This window comes from Pecten maximus, chromosome 12, assembly GCF_902652985.1.
Source record: "Pecten maximus chromosome 12, xPecMax1.1, whole genome shotgun sequence".
Taxonomy (NCBI): Eukaryota; Metazoa; Mollusca; class Bivalvia; order Pectinida; family Pectinidae; genus Pecten; species Pecten maximus.
In genome coordinates, this window is record NC_047026.1 from 14,719,054 (window position 1) to 14,737,304 (window position 18,251).

Below are 18,251 nucleotides of genomic sequence, written 5' to 3' on the forward strand. Positions count from 1 at the left end.
ATACTGTAAAAGTGGATATTTTCGCGTGTGGAAATTTTCGCTTAGCCAGCTTCCAAAGTGTTCGCGGTGTGGATATTTTCGCGCCGTCAAGATATTTTTGCGCTAATTGTATCTTTTATATTTAGTATTTTTATGTGTTAATATATTCGCGTGTGGAAATTTTCGCGGAGATTTACTGATAGCGAAATAAGCGAAAATTTCCACACCGCGAATATTTCCACTTTTACAGTAGATTCCTTAAGATTTACAAACATTTGCACCGATATGTTGTATTTTGTTATCAATACAACATGTAAACAACTGTTTATGCTGTATGAGTATGAATGTACACAACTTTGTATAAAACCATTATAATGATCGAATATGTTCATAATGTGATGCACACGGTCATATATAGCCATGTATAGCTGTGGTAAAAATGTTATTAAATATTTACACCATGTTATAATATTGGTCCATTGTATAAATATGTCATTATATAATTCGTTTATATAAATCATGTATGTGGTTTAACTACGTAAAAATCTGTGGTATAAGACATTTATATACATATATATGTACATTGTACATGGTATTACCATGTTAAAGTCTGTGGTACAAAACATTTATATACATCTATATGTATGTGGTATTACCATGTTAAAGTCTGTGGTATTACCATGTAAGGAATTGCTATTTAATACTCCAGTGTTAACATAAGGAGTTGATATTTAATACTCCACAGTGTTAACATAAGGAGTTGATATTTAATACTCCACAGTGTTAACATAAGGAATTGCTATTTAATACTCCACAGTGTTAACATAAGGAGTTGATATTTAATACTCCACAGTGTTAACATAAGGAGTTGATATTTAATACTCCACAGTGTTAAAATAAGGAGTTGATATTTAATACTCCACAGTGTAAACAAAAGGAGTTGCTATTTGAAAAAAGAGAGAATACAGTTTTAGTCATCAGCTCCTTTTGTACATTTAATTTGTTACGTTACACAGTAATACTGCTCAGATATTTCAACTTGTTGACCTCTGTTAAACATGTCTAGATATTAAAAGACCGTCCACATAATGAAAACTCAGAGTGAACTCTATAAACAAGTGCTGTTAACATAAGTCGGAAGTGAATTGGTTTCTAATTGAAGGTTCTGTTAACATAACTGGGAAGTGTATAATATAAGTTGGTTCATCTTCTGTATATGTGTTTATTAGTCCAATACATGTATAAACACCATGTACAAAATATGACATCCTAAAGTAGTGGTCAGCATTTCGGCCAGCGGCCGGCTTGAGTGCCAAACCCAAGACTCCCTTTCAGCTATCTGTACAGGAATTGAATACCGATTGCCAATTTCCTATATCAGACAGTTGCCTAATACCTATACATGGAACCCGTAGGCCATTAATCTCTTACATAACATGTCTGGTAAATTGTATGGCAGGTGACCAGCCTTAACACATGATTAAGTATGTGTACTTAGTAGCTGACACAGTCTGTCTGATAACGGGACTAACATATTTAACTAAATAATATTTTTGAAATTATAAATAAAACTATTTTTCGGTACAAGTGAATTGGTGTCTAAATACAAGTTCTGTCAACATAACTGGGAGGTTAAGTGGTCTCTCAATAAAGATTCTGTCAATATATCTGAAAGAGGATGCTACAATGTCATAATTTTGTGGAGTCTTTTATAAGAACATACAGATGTAACCCTGGAGTTTCCGGGATGACCACATCATGACATGGACATTAGAACACTGCCCTGGAGTATTAAGGATGACCACATCATGACTTGGACATAAGAACATTACCCTGGAGTATCGAGGATGACCACATCATGACTTGGACATTAGAACATAACCCTGGAGTTTCCGGGATGACCACATCATGACATGGACATTAGAACACTGCCCTGGAGTATTAAGGATGACCACATTATGACTTGGACATAAGAACATTACCCTGGAGTATCGAGGATGACCACATTATGACTTGGACATAAGAACATTACCCTGGAGTATTGAGGATGACCACATCATGACTTGGATATTAAAACACTAACCTGGAGTTTTGGGGATGACCACATCATGACTTTGACATTAGGAAATAACCCTGGAGTATCGAGGATGACCACATCATGACTTGGACATTAGACACTACTCTGGAGTATCGAGGATGACCACATCATGACTTTGACATTAGGACATAACCCTGGAGTATCGAGGATGACCACATCATGACTTGGACATAGGAACATAACCCTGGAGTATCCAGGATGACCACATCATGACTTTGACATTAGAACACTACTCTGGAGTATCGAGGATGACCACAGCATGACTTAGACATTAGAACACTACTCTGGAGTATCGAGGATGACCACATCATGACTTGGACATTAGACACTACTCTGGAGTATCGAGGATGACCACATCATGACTTAGACATTAGACACTACTCTGGAGTATTTAACATGCCTTGGCTTTGACATAAGACAAAGAAATTCATATCATACTTAACAAGTTTATTAAATAGATTTTATTATAAATATGATTAACATTTAGAGAGAAGCATTTATCAGGAGAATAACATTTAATAGTAGTGAGTAGTTTTACATTTAAGCATTGCTTATATTTACCATCTGCGATTTTTTATTTGTCGTGCAATTTTTTTTTATGAAATTTTCAAATTCAAATTTCAGTTGGCAGTTCATAAGCTGGTGAACTCGCAACTGAATTGGTGGGGTTATATAGTGGCAGTGCCATACAATGGTAAATATTATAACATGAAAACATTGGTGCGATACATTATATGTTTTGATAAAATATTTTATTGTTTAAACATAACATTAAATAACAATTTATACAGTCACTCATCAAAAACAATCAATTAAAATTAAACACATAGGTATTCATCCAACTTCTGTAAAAGTCTTTTTCCAAAACCGTTTTATAAGGATGTCCTCACTTCGGAAAAGGGAATCCTGTCTCTCTAAAGGAATATCTTCAACATCAAATTTTTCCAGCATCAGCTGAAAAAAAAATCCCGACATGATTTGTAAAAACCAGTTCATTGCTTGATAGAGTATACAATGTCCTGTTAGACATTACAGCCAGAAAGTTAGATACATGTACCGATATATTGATTATAGTCTTGTCTTATATAATAACAAGACACTTTGACAAATTACAGTCCCCCACCTAATGTAGAATTATATTGCAAAAATGCATAGATGATAGATCTGTGTAGAAACTAATTCTTGACACTGAATGAATAGCACAAATTTTAGTAGGTGATGTCAGAAGTTCAATGCAAACAAATTCATGCCCTGTGGAAGATATTCAGTCAATTTTACCTTCTTTTGAAACATTACACACTGCCTCCACCTTGGGAAACAAATGCCCCAAGTAAGAAGATCAAGTCAGGAGGTTGACCCAAGAAAAAACTTTCTCTTTGATGAACGTCAAAATGAAGGTCAGAGTGACCTACTTTTAGGACATGACATTATACCTCACCTAAGAGAACCCATGCCCCAAGTATGTCAATTAAGTGTATGGGGATAGAGGCTGGATATGATTAAAAGCGGAAGAAGGAAGGAACACAAAACTACCCTACCCCCCCCCCCCCCCCCCTCACCAACCCCGATTGGATCTCAGCAGGGGACTAATAAGCTTACATTTATGAAGGATTTGTAATATTCCAGTATTGAGTGATATCCTTTAGCACTTTACAAGCTAATAAGAAAAAGTCAGATTTGGTAAGTTTACCAAAACCTGAAAAAAATGAACCTCTCACACCTCTGATATTTGTACATTGATGTAAATGTACATGCACAAAAAGTCTATTCAATACTTTTGGTTCAGAGTTGTGTATGCAAATGAGGTACACAGCTACCCATAGGAAATTCTGATTTCATAATACAATAAAAAAATATATGTATGTTACAAAATACAATTTGTGTTCCCTTAAATCAAACTAAAATTTATTTGGGTCTGTGAGGTGGTATTCAGAGAATGTCTTGGTATTAAAGCCAGTTTCAACCTTTTTTTCAGTGTGCATGTACTTAATTTCCTCATATATTGTCTCAGAGATGTGGTTGCTGTAATCAAATGATTGCATATATACCTCTAAGAACTTTCGTTCCAATTCGGGTTTATTTCCTGTGGTTCTTTGCTCATAACAGCAAAACACAGTTGTTTTATCTGAACACAGAGAACAGACTGTTTCCACCAATGGACCAAGGGACTGAAAACAAAGAGCACAAATATCAATATTTTTTTCTGTTATTGATATAGCCCAAATTTCCTCTGGTCCCGACACAATGGACCTGGGCAGTCTGACAGTAAGATGTCTGGTGTAGACTTCTACAGCCATCGTAATGCCCATGTCAGGTTTAAGGGCCAAAAGAAACTTAGAGTACTACTGTAATGACCATTATTTTTTCTTTAGTTTCAATTCATTTTTCAAGGCATTTCCTTGTACTTTCTGAATAGTGCCTGTTAGAAATAACAACCTTAGCAGAGAGTAACTGTAGAAGAAATTTTCTAATTACATTTAATTAAAACATCTTTTTGGAATTTTAATAGCAGGGTTCATAACTTCAACTTATTTTGTTGGGCTTGTAACAACACTTCTCTACCTTCCCAATAGCAGCCCCAGTCTCCTCTGGTACCAACACCAGAGGTAATTGCTGTTTTTGAGATTTTAACATAATATATAAGGTATACTTTACATCTGTCAGTCACACTCTGTCTGGAATTGGGGTTAAAGGAAACTTGAGAGCTATCCTAAAGGGTATTCACTAAAGACAACTGTACAATTGTAGGTGACAGTTTGCAAAACAGTTAACACAGAGTCACACACAGTGAACCATGGACGATAACTGCATAATATTAGTCAGGTAGCTAGGTGTGAGGATTTAGTAGGCTGTATCCAAAAATGTATTTGCATGGAGTATTTTAAGTTGTAGCTGTAAGAGTATGGTGAATTGGTGACATCTGCAGACTTGAATATGAACGGATTTCAAACCTTTAATTGCCTTTATTCTGGTAATACCAGTGGGAGACTATTTATTAGTATTTCACCATACAAGGGGAAAAGAATTACTTGGTTCTCAATCCTTCCCTCATCAGCAATTAAGTAAATAAAAAAGTCTATCATCTCATATTTTTACCTGACTGAGAAGAATGTGTGGAAAAAAGCTTCTCCTGTGATATCCAATATATTATGTTCATTAATGTGATACAAAGACCATGCTAAATTCTATCCTCAAAACGAACACTATCAATTTTATGAAGAATAAGATCATACTTTGTCATAGTAGATACAGTCTGCCATGAGAACACAGTCGACGGTCCTTCCCAGTGATTCTTCCCCCCACTTTAAGGATTCTGCTACAGCTGTCCCTGTTATGTGATGCCGGTTGGTATCAATATTCAGATTCATCAGCGGCAGGAACTCTGGTAAATCTGTTACTGTAACATTAGCTCTGTGAATAAAAACAAACTTTTTGGCATTATATTGTAACAGAAGGGGAAATACAATGACCAGACCATGACTCAAATCTGATAACTCTATAGATGGATGCTCTAGTCATTTGAGCTACCTGGCCACTGGCATTCATCTTTGTCCAGTTCTACTACATTCCTCAATCTTTCAACCCAAAGTCACTGACTCACACACAAGGTCCTATGCCACCTTTTGTGGTATCCTAGTTGGGAGCCAAATATAACAGGGGAGGAAAAAATGCAATTACTAGACTATAGTATATCCAGAGACCTATATACTATTATATAGGTCTCTGGTATATCTAACCACCAACATTCAGCCAAGTCCAGTTCCACTTCAAATTATGATACATTCACTCTCAAATTACAATAATTAAAATCACCCATATAAAATGTGCAACTTGATTCATATTAGAAAAGCTGTAATAAGATATATGTTAAACAACAAAAATATTGAATTTATCATAAAACAAGAGGCCCATTGGGTCTGTGTCGCTCACCTGGTTCAGCAACTTTGAAGTTGATTTAGGTCATTTCTGCAGTTACCATGCTGATTACCACTTTATTCAAATATCAGAGAAGGCTTAGTTTATTCATGTAAATAAATTTCTCATCCTTCATTCCGGCATATTATTGGCCTACTAGTCTCGGAGTCTCTTGACTATCAAAAAAGCATTGTTTAAAGATTTAAGCCTTGAATGCAGGTCAATGTCATTCATTTGAACAAACTTGGTAGCCCTTCACCCCAAGATGCCACATGACCAATACTAGGTCTCTGCCAGTCTTTGCCTATAGGTATTTGAGAAGTTTTAGGGAAAAGTTGACGCTGGACGGCATTACCGGACGACGGACGCCGCATCACAGCATTAGCTCACTTGCCTTTATGGCAGGTGAGCTAAAAAAATAACAATATTCAATCAAGTAAACATCCCTCTATGATATACACAACACCATAATCTGCTGTCAGTGTGTACATACCCGTAAGCAGCAGCATACACACCAAGTACGCCTGTACCGGCTCCCACTTCTACAACATCTAACCCCCGCCATGAATTCCCACCGTCGAAGTCGCCAGTCTCAATGTATCTACACATCACTAGGGCTGCGTCCCATACCACACAACCAACATCACCTACTTCTAACTGATGGATTTTAATTTGTTCACCATTTTTCATTTCTAAATCACGAATAAATGTGTTATCTATGGGCGCAGACATGTTGGAAATGGTAACTTCCGGTTATATATAGTCTGTATCATATAATCGAACAAAATGGGGGTTTTTTATGGAAAATTTGAATAAAACGTGTCATAGTAGTATATCTCCTATCGATTAAATTTGTTTTCATAGTATAAGTTAAATAAGTTCCCATCTGTGTGTTTTCTTGTAGATTTGCCGATTTCTTTGACGTACAGAGAAATACAGATAACAGGACATACAATTCCTGATATAGACTTTATTTCAAAATGTGAAGAGGGAAATATAAAGTTTGCGTTGACCATGTCAGGAGTGGAACTTGAAATTTTAGAGTTTATTCGCCCTGAAAAAAATAGCAAGAACTTATATATAACTGGTATACCATGGATGCAGGAAGCTGAAATAATAGTAAGATGTTTAGACCCTTAAAACCGTATTGTCACAACAGTATCATCGAGTTTCAGTTTCACTTTTGCCTAGCTGGACAATGCTCTCAAATTTTGAAGTAATTAATTCTAATAGACTGAACAAATGGTTTGGGGATGTTATATACATTCTGTATGATCAAGATTGATCACGATAAGGAAGGTTATTATATCTATAAATACATATAGGCCCTCCTATCCTACTCTAGTTCATTGTACGCTACTAGTAGAGCTACTGACATTATATTATTTGATATGTAACAAAACATAGAAAGAATCTAAATTTATTGAATTTTTAGAACTTATCAATCAACATCAGTTATGAGTTGATGATACCGTACATGTAAGTTAAATGATCAAACTATATGCAAAACTCTCTTGGTATTCTGGAATTTTATTTCACAGGATAAATTCTATCAACTATTCACAGTCTATGGTCCAGTTTATGGTATACGTCTGTGTCCGGCTAGTATAAAAATCTCTCGACCAGTCTCTGAGCCTGACACACCTCCTTTCAACAGGACCGCTGACACCAACATAGACAAGTCAACTCCCCCTGTTGATCAAAACGAGCCAAATGGGTACTACGCCTTCGTGACATTTTATCTGGCAATGAGTGCTAAACGAGCCAAGGAAAATTTAAAATGTCGACTTGTAATCCGAGGGAATGAGTGTAAAGTAAGGTTTGATATCAAAGAAAATACATGTATATGTATGCATAACGTAAGAGTAAGACAATTTTTCAAATTATATTTTGCAAAGAAACATACCGTATATTTATTCGACAATAAGCCCATGTCAAATGGTGTACTCATGTAATTGAAGTCCTGCCATGCATATCTCGTATAATTACTGTGCTATAATTATTGTTCAGTCAAAATGCAAGCAAGTGTTATTTTATTTGTTGTATATATATATTGCCAAACTGGAATTATTTGCAGGATAAATACAGTACATATTGATATAAAGTATACAAATTCAAATTAACTGAAACTAGAAGGTTTTGATTATTAAACACAAAAAGAATATCATGTTAACCTTAGCACATAGAAATTAATTTATATACATGTATATGATTTAATAAATTTATAAAAAGAACATATAATAAATTTTTTTAAATTTAGAAGAAATTCCTGTATTGTGGTATTCCAGATTTCAACTGCTAAGAGAAAGAAGGAGATTACTAGAGCCGCTCTACACTTTACGAAATGTCAGGAATTGGCAAACCAGTATATAGGTTTCAATGGCTGGTCCACGACTATCAAACTGGTAATTAACAAACCATTTGTACAAGAATTTCACTTTCTTAAAATCTTAAACACAACATGCTTGGCTGTCAAACATTTCTGATATTTAATCCTGGCCTTAATCAAGAAATATTGAGGGAAAAAAAGTTACAATTTTATTGCATCAAGTAGTATAACTTATAAAGATAGCATAATATTATTTCTTGGCATGTATTGAGAAGTCTCCAATAGTAAAACTGTCTGACTATTTATCCAGTTGATCATCCTTGGCCCCAGGTGAACATCTGCTAATGCTGAAGATAATCGATAATGCGATTTTCATCAGGGAAGTAGTTTGTTGAAGTTCACCCATGTTTGGAAATATTTCCATCATTATGCTGCGAGTTGAGATTTAAACTGGTGAAAAAATGGAACATATTGTTTTGATTCCATTGAAGGAAAAATTCATTGTGCTTAAAGATGCTTCATCCCAAACAGTATCATACCATACATATCTTAAGTCAGTGTCACAAAAATAACGGAAGTCCAAACTTTTGGTGGGTGATGGTAATACCACAACTTATATTCCACCATCTACCACAAAAAAGATGGTGGGGCGATCTTAGAACAGCAAACCCGATGATGATCCACCAACACAAAAAAAGCCTTTAGATTAGAGCCAAAACATGGTTGATATACATGTATTCAATTTACATGTAATACCAGCATTACAATTTTCCAATTGTCTGTTGCAGTTAGACTGTGACTCAGAGGAACAGGAAGGTGATGTAAAGAAGTTGCGGTTTGTGTGTGTTGTCGAACTAGACCTAACTGTCCATGGCTTAAGCACTGCTGGTCTTGGAGCTTGGGAGGAAGCTTGTCTCACCAAAGGTAAGCTTGGATTATGAAATGGATATCAAAGTGACTGTACTAGAAGAAACTTATATTGCCAAAACCTTAATTTAAAAAAGCTTAGTAATTTAACGTGCAAACACTATCTATTTTCAATATCAAATCATCAATGTGATATGGCAAAGACTTGTTCTAATAGCAAAGCTTGGAGAAAATTGTTTACTAGTTAAGAGTTACCTCCCATTAACATATATTGGCCTCCCTATAGAGATGCACTTAGTAAAGATAATTTGATTAAAGCAATGCTAGAACTGTGGAGAGTGTGTATACCAGAGTTATCTCCCTTTAACTCAATATGTTATTTGAAATGCCTCTAATTACTCTCCAGATCAATTCAGTAAAGCTTACAAAGACATTATGTAAGACCAAAGAACAGTCCATTTGGAGAGTTGTAGAGGGTAGTAGTGTACTCATGTACCAAGGTAGTCTCCCCTTTACTTTTATACTGTCATTATCATTCGAAGGCATACAATCTGTCGATCTATCTACCAGGACTCTGCTAGCGAGCTGTACATTGTTGTTAAGTTTACCAGAGTTAACTGGCCCCCATACATGTATCCATTATCTCCTCTGTCTTTCCTCATTAAAAATTGACAAAAACAGCCAACAAACTCTCCTGTTATAAAGCTGTGGAGAGCAGTACTAATACACTTGTAATACCAATATTTTATCATAGTTACCTCATTTGTACATTTTAAACATGGTCCACATATGATATAGCAAAGTTTTTTGTATTTTTCATATGCTTTTATTCTTCAGTGTACTGGCCTATACTGGGCGATAGCCTAGGACAGAGTGTCCAGGAGTTACTCTGGTGGTCCACTCCCATATCTCAGTATAATTTCAGGTTCTTAAAATACTTTTGGACAATTTACTACAGATGGATAATTTACTACACATGAACCATTACATCAGACAGTTACCTAATACCTATACATGGCATACTCTGTTTACATCGGCTTAGATGAGATTGCTAATTAATACTTCATATATATTATTTAATGATCCCATAGGCCACTAATCTTACATAACATGTCTGGTAAATTGTATGGCAGGTGACCAGCCTTTATACATGATTAAGTCATCTAGCTTAGTAGCTGACACAGCTCATAACTTGGCTATCATATTTAACCGAACATGAATATTTTTTGAAATTATAAATAAAACCATTTCTCGGCACATGCATCCCTCTGTAATAATTATTGGTAAATTAAAGTATAATTTTTGGCATCATGATGATAAATGATATGGCACATTATCCCCCCAAACTGGACCGGGTTGATCATGGGCGATCAGGTAGCTCAACCAGTAGAGCATCCAGCTAGTGTTCGGAGGTCCCGGGTTTGAACCTCGGTCTGGCCATGCATTTTTCCACTCCTACTATATATCCACACAAGCAGATCTAGGTCAATCTTTTAGGCTCCCCTTGACATATCTGTATTTATTCAAACCATTTGAGCTGCTGGACCAGAGTTCAGTTCATTCATGAAATATTACGAATTTAGTAATTTTTTATGCTTTCAGACAAGCCTTTCGATAATGACAGATTTCAATGCCTGTATTAACAACTGGAAATATTGACAAACTGGTTTGTCTGCATAATCCAGCAGGCTCCTAGACTACACAAGCATAGCCAGGAAAATATGTAAAGCTAAAAAATCTGGCAAAGGTTACAACTTACCTCCCCTTAATGTTCAGTATTAGCATACCTGTAGTTAGGACAATCAAAGAGCTGTATTACAATGTAATTGTTTTCAAAAAATTATCTCCCCTTAATGATTTGATTTCTCTGTTATGTCTCTATAGATCCCATAAACAGATTCAGTGTACTGTAATCCATCATGCTTAGAAACTGCCCTAACAACAGGCTGTGGATTGTATTAATTACCGTATTGTTTTCCAAAGTTATGTCCCCTTGATATTTTGTAAAAATATAAACTTTGTTTATTTTACAAAAATTGCAAACAAGTTACATTAACTTATATTAATCATGCTTATTGTCCTAGATAGAAGTACACAAGGTGCACATGTCTTAGTGTGGGGGATTACCGGATTACTCGGAGAAAAAAAAAAACTATGTCGCGCAGGTCAATCTTATGAAAGCCGGTTGGGACCATTTTTGTAGAAGAAAATAAAAAAAAATTTGCGTTATTACGCGAAACTAACGCGTTATATCGCGAAACTTTCGCGTTATTACGCGAAACTAACGCGTTATATCGCGAAACTTTCGCGTTATTTCGCGAAACTTACGCGTTATTACGCGAAGCTAACGCGTTATTACGCGAAACTTTCGCGTTATTTCGCGAAACTTACGCGTTATTACGCGAAACTAACGCGTTATATCACGAATATATATTGATAGTTATAAGAAGTATCGGCTACTTTTGAAGAGTATTGACATGAGGCACGACAGTTTAGTGAGTTTTTATTTTGAGCTTAGCCTCCTATCCCAAGCTGAAATTTTGAGTTTTTTTAACAATAGTGGATAGTGCTGTTTTAAGCAATTCAACACGTAAACGAACTTTGAAACGATAGTGTTTAACAATAAGGAAATTAGTTCTCGGATATATACGATGTTGCATTATTCATTCTCAAAGAATTACAAAATTCTGGACAGAAAAAAAAATCTTGGTTCTCGCCCTCCATCTTTACAGTCAGTATCTGATACTCTGAAACCATTTCATCGTCTGATATAACCTGCTGCGCATTATAACGCAAAAGTTTCGTGATATTATACAATTATCGACCTGTTTTCAGGTAAATATGATGATTTATAAACAACACGAGAAAATGATATTTCCCGAGGCCGAAGGTCATCGTATTCACCTGAAAACAGGTTGATAACTGCTTTATTATATGACAAAACTGCAACATTTTCATATTACAGAATGATTATCATTACCTGTCATAGGATTGAAAAAATAATAGTGATCGACTGGAGAAAGGTTCAAAATGACATTTAAAAAGTCAAAGTCAACAATGAATTTAAACTTCATTATTTATTATTGCTTAAAGTTCAACAAAATGTAAATGCTAAAACATCTAAAAATTCAGTCTATTAAACTCTGTCCGGGAGTACATACCTACACGTACATGTAAGCATGCATTTTTGACGACACGGATAGTTGGACATTCCCTTGTTACTATATTTGGGTGTGTAATCGAGTTGTTGGATTGTTATGTCACCCTGGATTTGACGTCACCGATTGCGGGAGAGTCCCTGTTATTATATTTGGGTGCGTATTCGAGTTATTGAGTGGTTGTATCACTCTGTAGCGAGAGAGGGTACGGACAAAAGCCCCCCCCCCCCCCCTAGACATTAGCCCCTAGGACAAAAGCCCCTTCATACTAATCAAAAAGTGGACAGGGGGTGGGGGTAAGGGACGGGGGTGTTTTGTCCTACACTGAGGCACGGATTCGGGGTTGATGATAATATTTGATCAAAGGGATAATGTTTAGAATTGCCCAATCTGGAAAGGGGGGAAATCACAGTCATATAATAATATTTCGCGTAATTACGCGTTAGTTTCGCGTAATAACGCGTAAGTTTCGCGATATTACGCGTTAGTTTAGCGTAATAACGTGTTAGTTTCGCGTAATAACGCGTAAGTTTCGCGATATTACGCGTTAGTTTCGAAAATGGTCCCAACCGGCTTTCGTACAATCTGAATGGGGAGTCAAGCCCAGACTTCTTAGGTGAAAAGCAAGTGTGTTACCACTGTGCTACCCATTAGATTATTTTGTTTCTTCCTTTCCTTTATTGCTTTCAAAAGTTATCTCCCCTTAATGACAGCAGAGTTGTGGAGTGTACAAGTGTACCAAAGTGAATTCCTTTTACATTTAATTGATTCTGTCACTTCCCTAGATCCCACAAGCAGAGCCAAGGCCATTTGTAAGGCTAAGAAGCTGTCCTACCAGAGAGCTGTAGAAGATGCTTTCTCAAGAGTCCTCCTCATTGTTCTCAGCAACGGCAAAGTTTCTGTGGAGATAGACACAACTAGACCAGACGCCTTACTGGCACAAAAACAAGCTAGCACAGAACCTGTTCTAAAGGTATGGTTCTGAATTGTGGTCATTCCTAAAACTCACTTTTTTAAAATAAGCTTTTGAATGCAGGGTTGTAAAAGTCTCTGTCCCCCTGCGAACACTTTGTCTTGGGTTTCTTTAGTTCCTCATTTATAAAACATGGAGCAAATGATAGTTACCTTGATAAAGTGGTTGTGCTCTGATGATTTTTTTTCAGCTTATGACAAGAAATGATTTCTTTACAATTTTTATACATGATTACATCTTTTGGTATAACATTTGCAGATTTGGTGACCTTGACCATGACCTTTAACCTACTTATGCTTGGCCACAGTATGTTAAACTTCCAAGATAGAGCTTGCTAATTTGACATGTATGTTGCTTATGACAAGACCTTTCCATTGGTTTTACATTTGCAGACCAGACCTTGACTGTGACCTTTGACCAACTTAAAAAACTGAAACTGAATTTCAACCCACATGATAAGCTATGTTGTCTTTTATTGTTTTAGTTTCTCTGAAACGGAAAGTAAGATATTGTTCTGCCTTTGTCTACTTTCATTATTCTTGCGAGTCATTATATTAATATGATTTTATCCATTACCAGGTCACCATTTTCGTCAAAAAATGTGTTCTCAACTCTTATATTGGTTTTCATTCTTTTAATATAAAAGAAATACATGTGTAGTAACATTATTTTTACAATCTGTCTTACTTTATTATCTACATTGTCTTGTTCCATACTCTTTGAGATGATTGAATTCTTCAATTCCGTGATATGTTCCTCATATTGTTCTCTTTTCACCTCTTTATCTTCCTGTCTCCATACTCTTATGTAACAACATGTAGCATGAACTACAAACCACATTAGATCTCTGGTTTCAAAATCCATGTTGAAAAATTAGCTTTATTTGTATAGTTACAAAATTTACAAATTTCATATGAGAACCATAACACCATTATATCAATGAACAATAACTTTATGTTCTACTTCAATCACTTCAGGTAGAATTTGGTGTGTTTAGCTCCATTTCAATCTTTACAAATATTCCCTAGTTCTGATTTTAGATATCAGATGCAGAAGAATAATATTGATAAGTTATAATGTTGAAAGTTGCTATATCTTGTAAATGTACATGTTAATTATTGCACAGATTAATGAATTAGACAAAGAGCCACAGGAGGAGCAGGAGGATGCATCTCTCGAGATGGACGACATCAATCTTCACATCCTTCACCAATTGGAAGAGGAGATGTAAAACTGATCAAGGTCATCCTAATGTTTGAATTACTCCTCCACATCCTTTAATTGGAAAATTAGATGTAAATCTATCAAGGTCATCAAGATGTTTGCCTTACTCCTCCACATCCTTTAATTGGAAGAGGAGATGTAAATCTGATCAAGGTCATCATGATGCTTGCCTTACTCCTCCACATGCTTCATCAATCGGAATATTAGATGCAAAATTTATCAAGGATTTTCTTAATGTCTGCCTTACTAAGCAAGAGGTTGGCAGTAATTCAACAAACGTTTTATGTGGCTCAAGGAAAGTTAATACATGTAGTGACCATCAGCAAAGGTCAACAGCCAAAGGTCAACAGTAACCATGTTAAAAGTGAACCTTGAACAGCAAAAATGTATTGTTACATACTTAATGCCAATGGTATTGATTAAACAACCTTGAAGCATGGTCAGTTGGAAACTTCTGACTATAAAGTAAAACATTGACATTCAAAAAGTACAAGTGACCCCCAACTGGAGTCAAATGTCACTAATACTGGCCAATAATGATCATCTTGCAAGAACCTAGTTATTATGATAAATATATATGTACATGTACTTCATATATATTCTTCAACTTTGATGGTCAATTTTTTGTAAGTTTAATCAGGGACATATATCTTATTATACGTCCCTGGTTTAATCTAAAATCTTCATGCAAATATTTTTCTGTAAGATTGCAAGTCAAAATAGTTTTAGACTACAAACAGGAAAAAGTGGAAAATATAATATCATTTCTACATTGTGACAACTTACCCATATTAGTAAACTGTTCATTGTTATTTAATATTTTTATTTTTGTTGAATTTTTGTCCAGGGAAATTGTTATCAATATATGTTTTTCATAATTCAATAAATATTCTACACCTGTTGATGAAGTTCAATTTTTTCATTGCGATATATACAGCTTTCATATATTCATCTTATTTGTTACACAAACTCAAAATTAAGCCTTGCTTTCTTAATTTCACATAAATATCATTCACTGGTAATATATGTCAATCAATTTAAAATTATACTTCAAACTATCTTTTTAAGACACTTTACCGGGTATTGTGCAGGATGTCTTGAAAGGCGATAGATATCAATGAATTTAAGGAAGTCCTGGTTAGATAATGAAGCTTGATGAAGGATTATCATAGCCCTTCATCAACTCTGGCAGCTAATGTGGCTATTGTTGTAAAAAGCAACAAATAATACAATGATGTTTGTAACAAAAATAAAATTTTAATGAGCACTTCAATTTTATAATGAATCTCACACACCAATCTCTACCATACACTTGTTAATTTTGGGAGAGATTGACAGGCACACATCAAATATTTCATTCTCAAATTATCCCGCATATTAGTATAATTTCAAACTAGCACTGCAATGACCTTCAAACAAAACTTTATTAGGCAGGAAATATGGTTCATGCAAAAAATGTTGTCTATCAAGAAAAGATTGAAATTTAGTATGTATGCAAAATTAAAGACATCAAAATGAATATTTCTGACATGCAAAAAATATGACTTGCGCATGATTTATTAAAAAGAATTTGAATATGAACTAAGATAATTTGTTTATATAACTACAACATTGATAAAATTCGGCAGAGATAATATATAATTTGGACTGATTGAGAAGTGAATTATCTTTTTCACATTTCATGGTCACATTTAACAAATAGTTGATGATATCAATATAACGAGCCATTACAGATTTGGCCTATATTGATATGTACCAGGTATTCTCACCTGGAGTTGCTTCCTATAAAACAGTATTTATACAGGCATAAAGTCTTCTAGAAATAGCACTATCACGGTATTTATACAGACATAAACCCTAGAAATAGCACTACATTGTATAACAGTATTTATACGGACATAAACCCTAGAAACAGCACTATCATGGTATTCATACAGTTATAAACCCTAGAAATAGCACTATCACAGTATTTATACGGACATAAACCCTAGAAATAGCACTATCACAGTATTTATACAGGTATAAACCCTAGAAATAGCACTATCACGGTATTTATACAGACATAAACCCTAGAAATAGCACTATCACAGTATTTATACGGACATAAACCCTAGAAATAGCACTATCACAGTATTTATACAGGTATAAACCCTAGAAATAGCACTATCACGGTATTTATACAGACATAAACCCTAGAAATAGCACTATAACAGTATTTATACGGACATAAACCCTAGAAATAGCACTATCATGGTTTATAGTTATAAACCCTAGAAATAGCACTATCACAGTATTTATACGGACATAAACCCTAGAAAGCATATCACAGTATCCAGTATAAAACCCTAGAATAGCACTATCACAGTATTTATACGGACATAAACCCTAGAAATAGCACTATCACAGTATTTATACAGGACATAAACCCTAGAAATAGCACTATCACGGTATTTATACGGACATAAACCCTAGAAATAGCACTATCACAGTATTTATACAGGCATAAACTCTAGAAATAGCACTATAACAGTATTTATACGGACATAAACCCTAGAAATAGCACTATCATGGTATTCATAGTTATAAACCCTAGAAATAGCACTATCACAGTATTTATACGGACATAAACCCTAGAAATAGCACTATCACAGTATTTATACAGGTATAAACCCTAGAAATAGCACTATCACAGTATTTATACAGGCATAAACTCTAGAAATAGCACTATCACAGTATTTATACAGGTATAAACCCTAGAAATAGCACTATCACGGTATTTATACGGACATAAACCCTAGAAATAGCACTATCACAGTATTTATACAGGCATAAACTCTAGAAACAGCACTATCATGGTATTCATACAGTTATAAACCCTAGAAATAGCACTATCACAGTATTTATACGGACATAAACCCTAGAAATAGCACTATCACAGTATTTATACGGACATAAACCCTAGAAATAGCACTATCACAGTATTTATACGGACATAAACCCTAGAAATAGCACTATCACAGTATTTATACAGGTATAAACCCTAGAAATAGCACTATCACGGTATTTATACAGACATAAACCCTAGAAATAGCACTATAACAGTATTTATACGGACATAAACCCTAGAAATAGCACTATCATGGTATTCATAGTTATAAACCCTAGAAATAGCACTATCACAGTATTTATACGGACATAAACCCTCACGGTATTTATACGGACATAAACCCTAGAAATAGCACTATCACAGTATTTATACAGGCATAAACTCTAGAAATAGCACTATCATGGTATTCATACAGGCATTAAGCCTAGAAATAGCACTATCAAAGCATTCCTGATCACAGTCATTAAAGGAATCAAATTCCAGACATGGCACAAGTAGATCTTGTTATACAATTCTTACATGTACAAGTGTCTCAGGCAACATGTTGGTGTATGATAATTTAACTAATTATTTATAATGACATAAAAAATGTGTTGATCCCAATCACACATAGACATTTATAAACATACATTACAGTTATCTTAAACATGCTACATCTTCAACAAATCATATTTATGATGGATTGAAAAAGAATAGGTTGATGACGGATGTTTGTATAAAACCAAAAAGTACATCCTTAATTTTATCATTTTCCAAAAGTGAGCTGATCAATAAATGATTAACTGCATCCTGAAAACAAGAGGCCCAGAGGGCCTGTATCG

General features: G+C 34.9%; 2 protein-coding genes across 3 annotated transcripts; one reads left to right on the plus strand and one right to left on the minus strand.

Annotated features, from left to right (window-relative positions):
- Positions 1-2,798: 2,798 nt before the first annotated feature.
- Positions 2,799-6,835, minus strand: LOC117339428 (protein-lysine methyltransferase METTL21D-like). Of its 2 annotated transcripts, XM_033900999.1 has the most exons (4): positions 6,486-6,750; positions 5,311-5,488; positions 4,126-4,245; positions 2,799-3,031 (listed from the first exon to the last, which is right to left on the minus strand). In XM_033900999.1, the coding sequence occupies exons 1-4, from the start codon at positions 6,722-6,724 to the stop codon at positions 2,912-2,914; spliced, it is 657 nt and encodes a 218-aa protein (XP_033756890.1). In that variant the 5' UTR covers positions 6,725-6,750; the 3' UTR covers positions 2,799-2,911. The 2 variants fall into 2 exon arrangements, with proteins under 2 accessions (XP_033756890.1, XP_033756891.1); XM_033901000.1 differs by lacking the exon at positions 4,126-4,245 and having other exon boundaries at positions 6,486-6,835.
- Positions 6,836-6,865: 30 nt separating this feature from the next.
- LOC117339427 (RAD52 motif-containing protein 1-like) lies at positions 6,866-16,834 on the plus strand. Its single transcript, XM_033900998.1, has 6 exons — positions 6,866-7,111; positions 7,534-7,806; positions 8,281-8,397; positions 9,110-9,245; positions 13,132-13,319; positions 14,446-16,834. The coding sequence occupies exons 1-6, from the start codon at positions 7,007-7,009 to the stop codon at positions 14,548-14,550; spliced, it is 924 nt and encodes a 307-aa protein (XP_033756889.1). The 5' UTR covers positions 6,866-7,006; the 3' UTR covers positions 14,551-16,834.
- Positions 16,835-18,251: the final 1,417 nt, after the last annotated feature.

What these genes read in the sequence shown, in the direction of transcription:
- LOC117339427 (XM_033900998.1), top strand. Translation starts at nt 7,007, where the DNA reads ATGTCAGGAGTGGAACTTGAAATTTTAGAGTTTATTCGCCCTGAAAAA. An exon ending in GGTCCACGACTATCAAACTG is followed by an intron (nt 8,398 to 9,109) that starts GTAATTAACAAA and finishes TGTCTGTTGCAG; the next exon opens with TTAGACTGTGACTCAGAGGA. An exon ending in GGAAGCTTGTCTCACCAAAG is followed by an intron (nt 9,246 to 13,131) that starts GTAAGCTTGGAT and finishes TCACTTCCCTAG; the next exon opens with ATCCCACAAGCAGAGCCAAG.
- LOC117339428 (XM_033900999.1), bottom strand. Translation starts at nt 6,724, where the DNA reads ATGTCTGCGCCCATAGATAACACATTTATTCGTGATTTAGAAATGAAA. An exon ending in GTGTATGCTGCTGCTTACGG is followed by an intron (nt 5,489 to 6,485) that starts GTATGTACACAC and finishes TTTTATTCACAG; the next exon opens with AGCTAATGTTACAGTAACAG. An exon ending in ACTGTATCTACTATGACAAA is followed by an intron (nt 4,246 to 5,310) that starts GTATGATCTTAT and finishes CTTTGTTTTCAG; the next exon opens with TCCCTTGGTCCATTGGTGGA.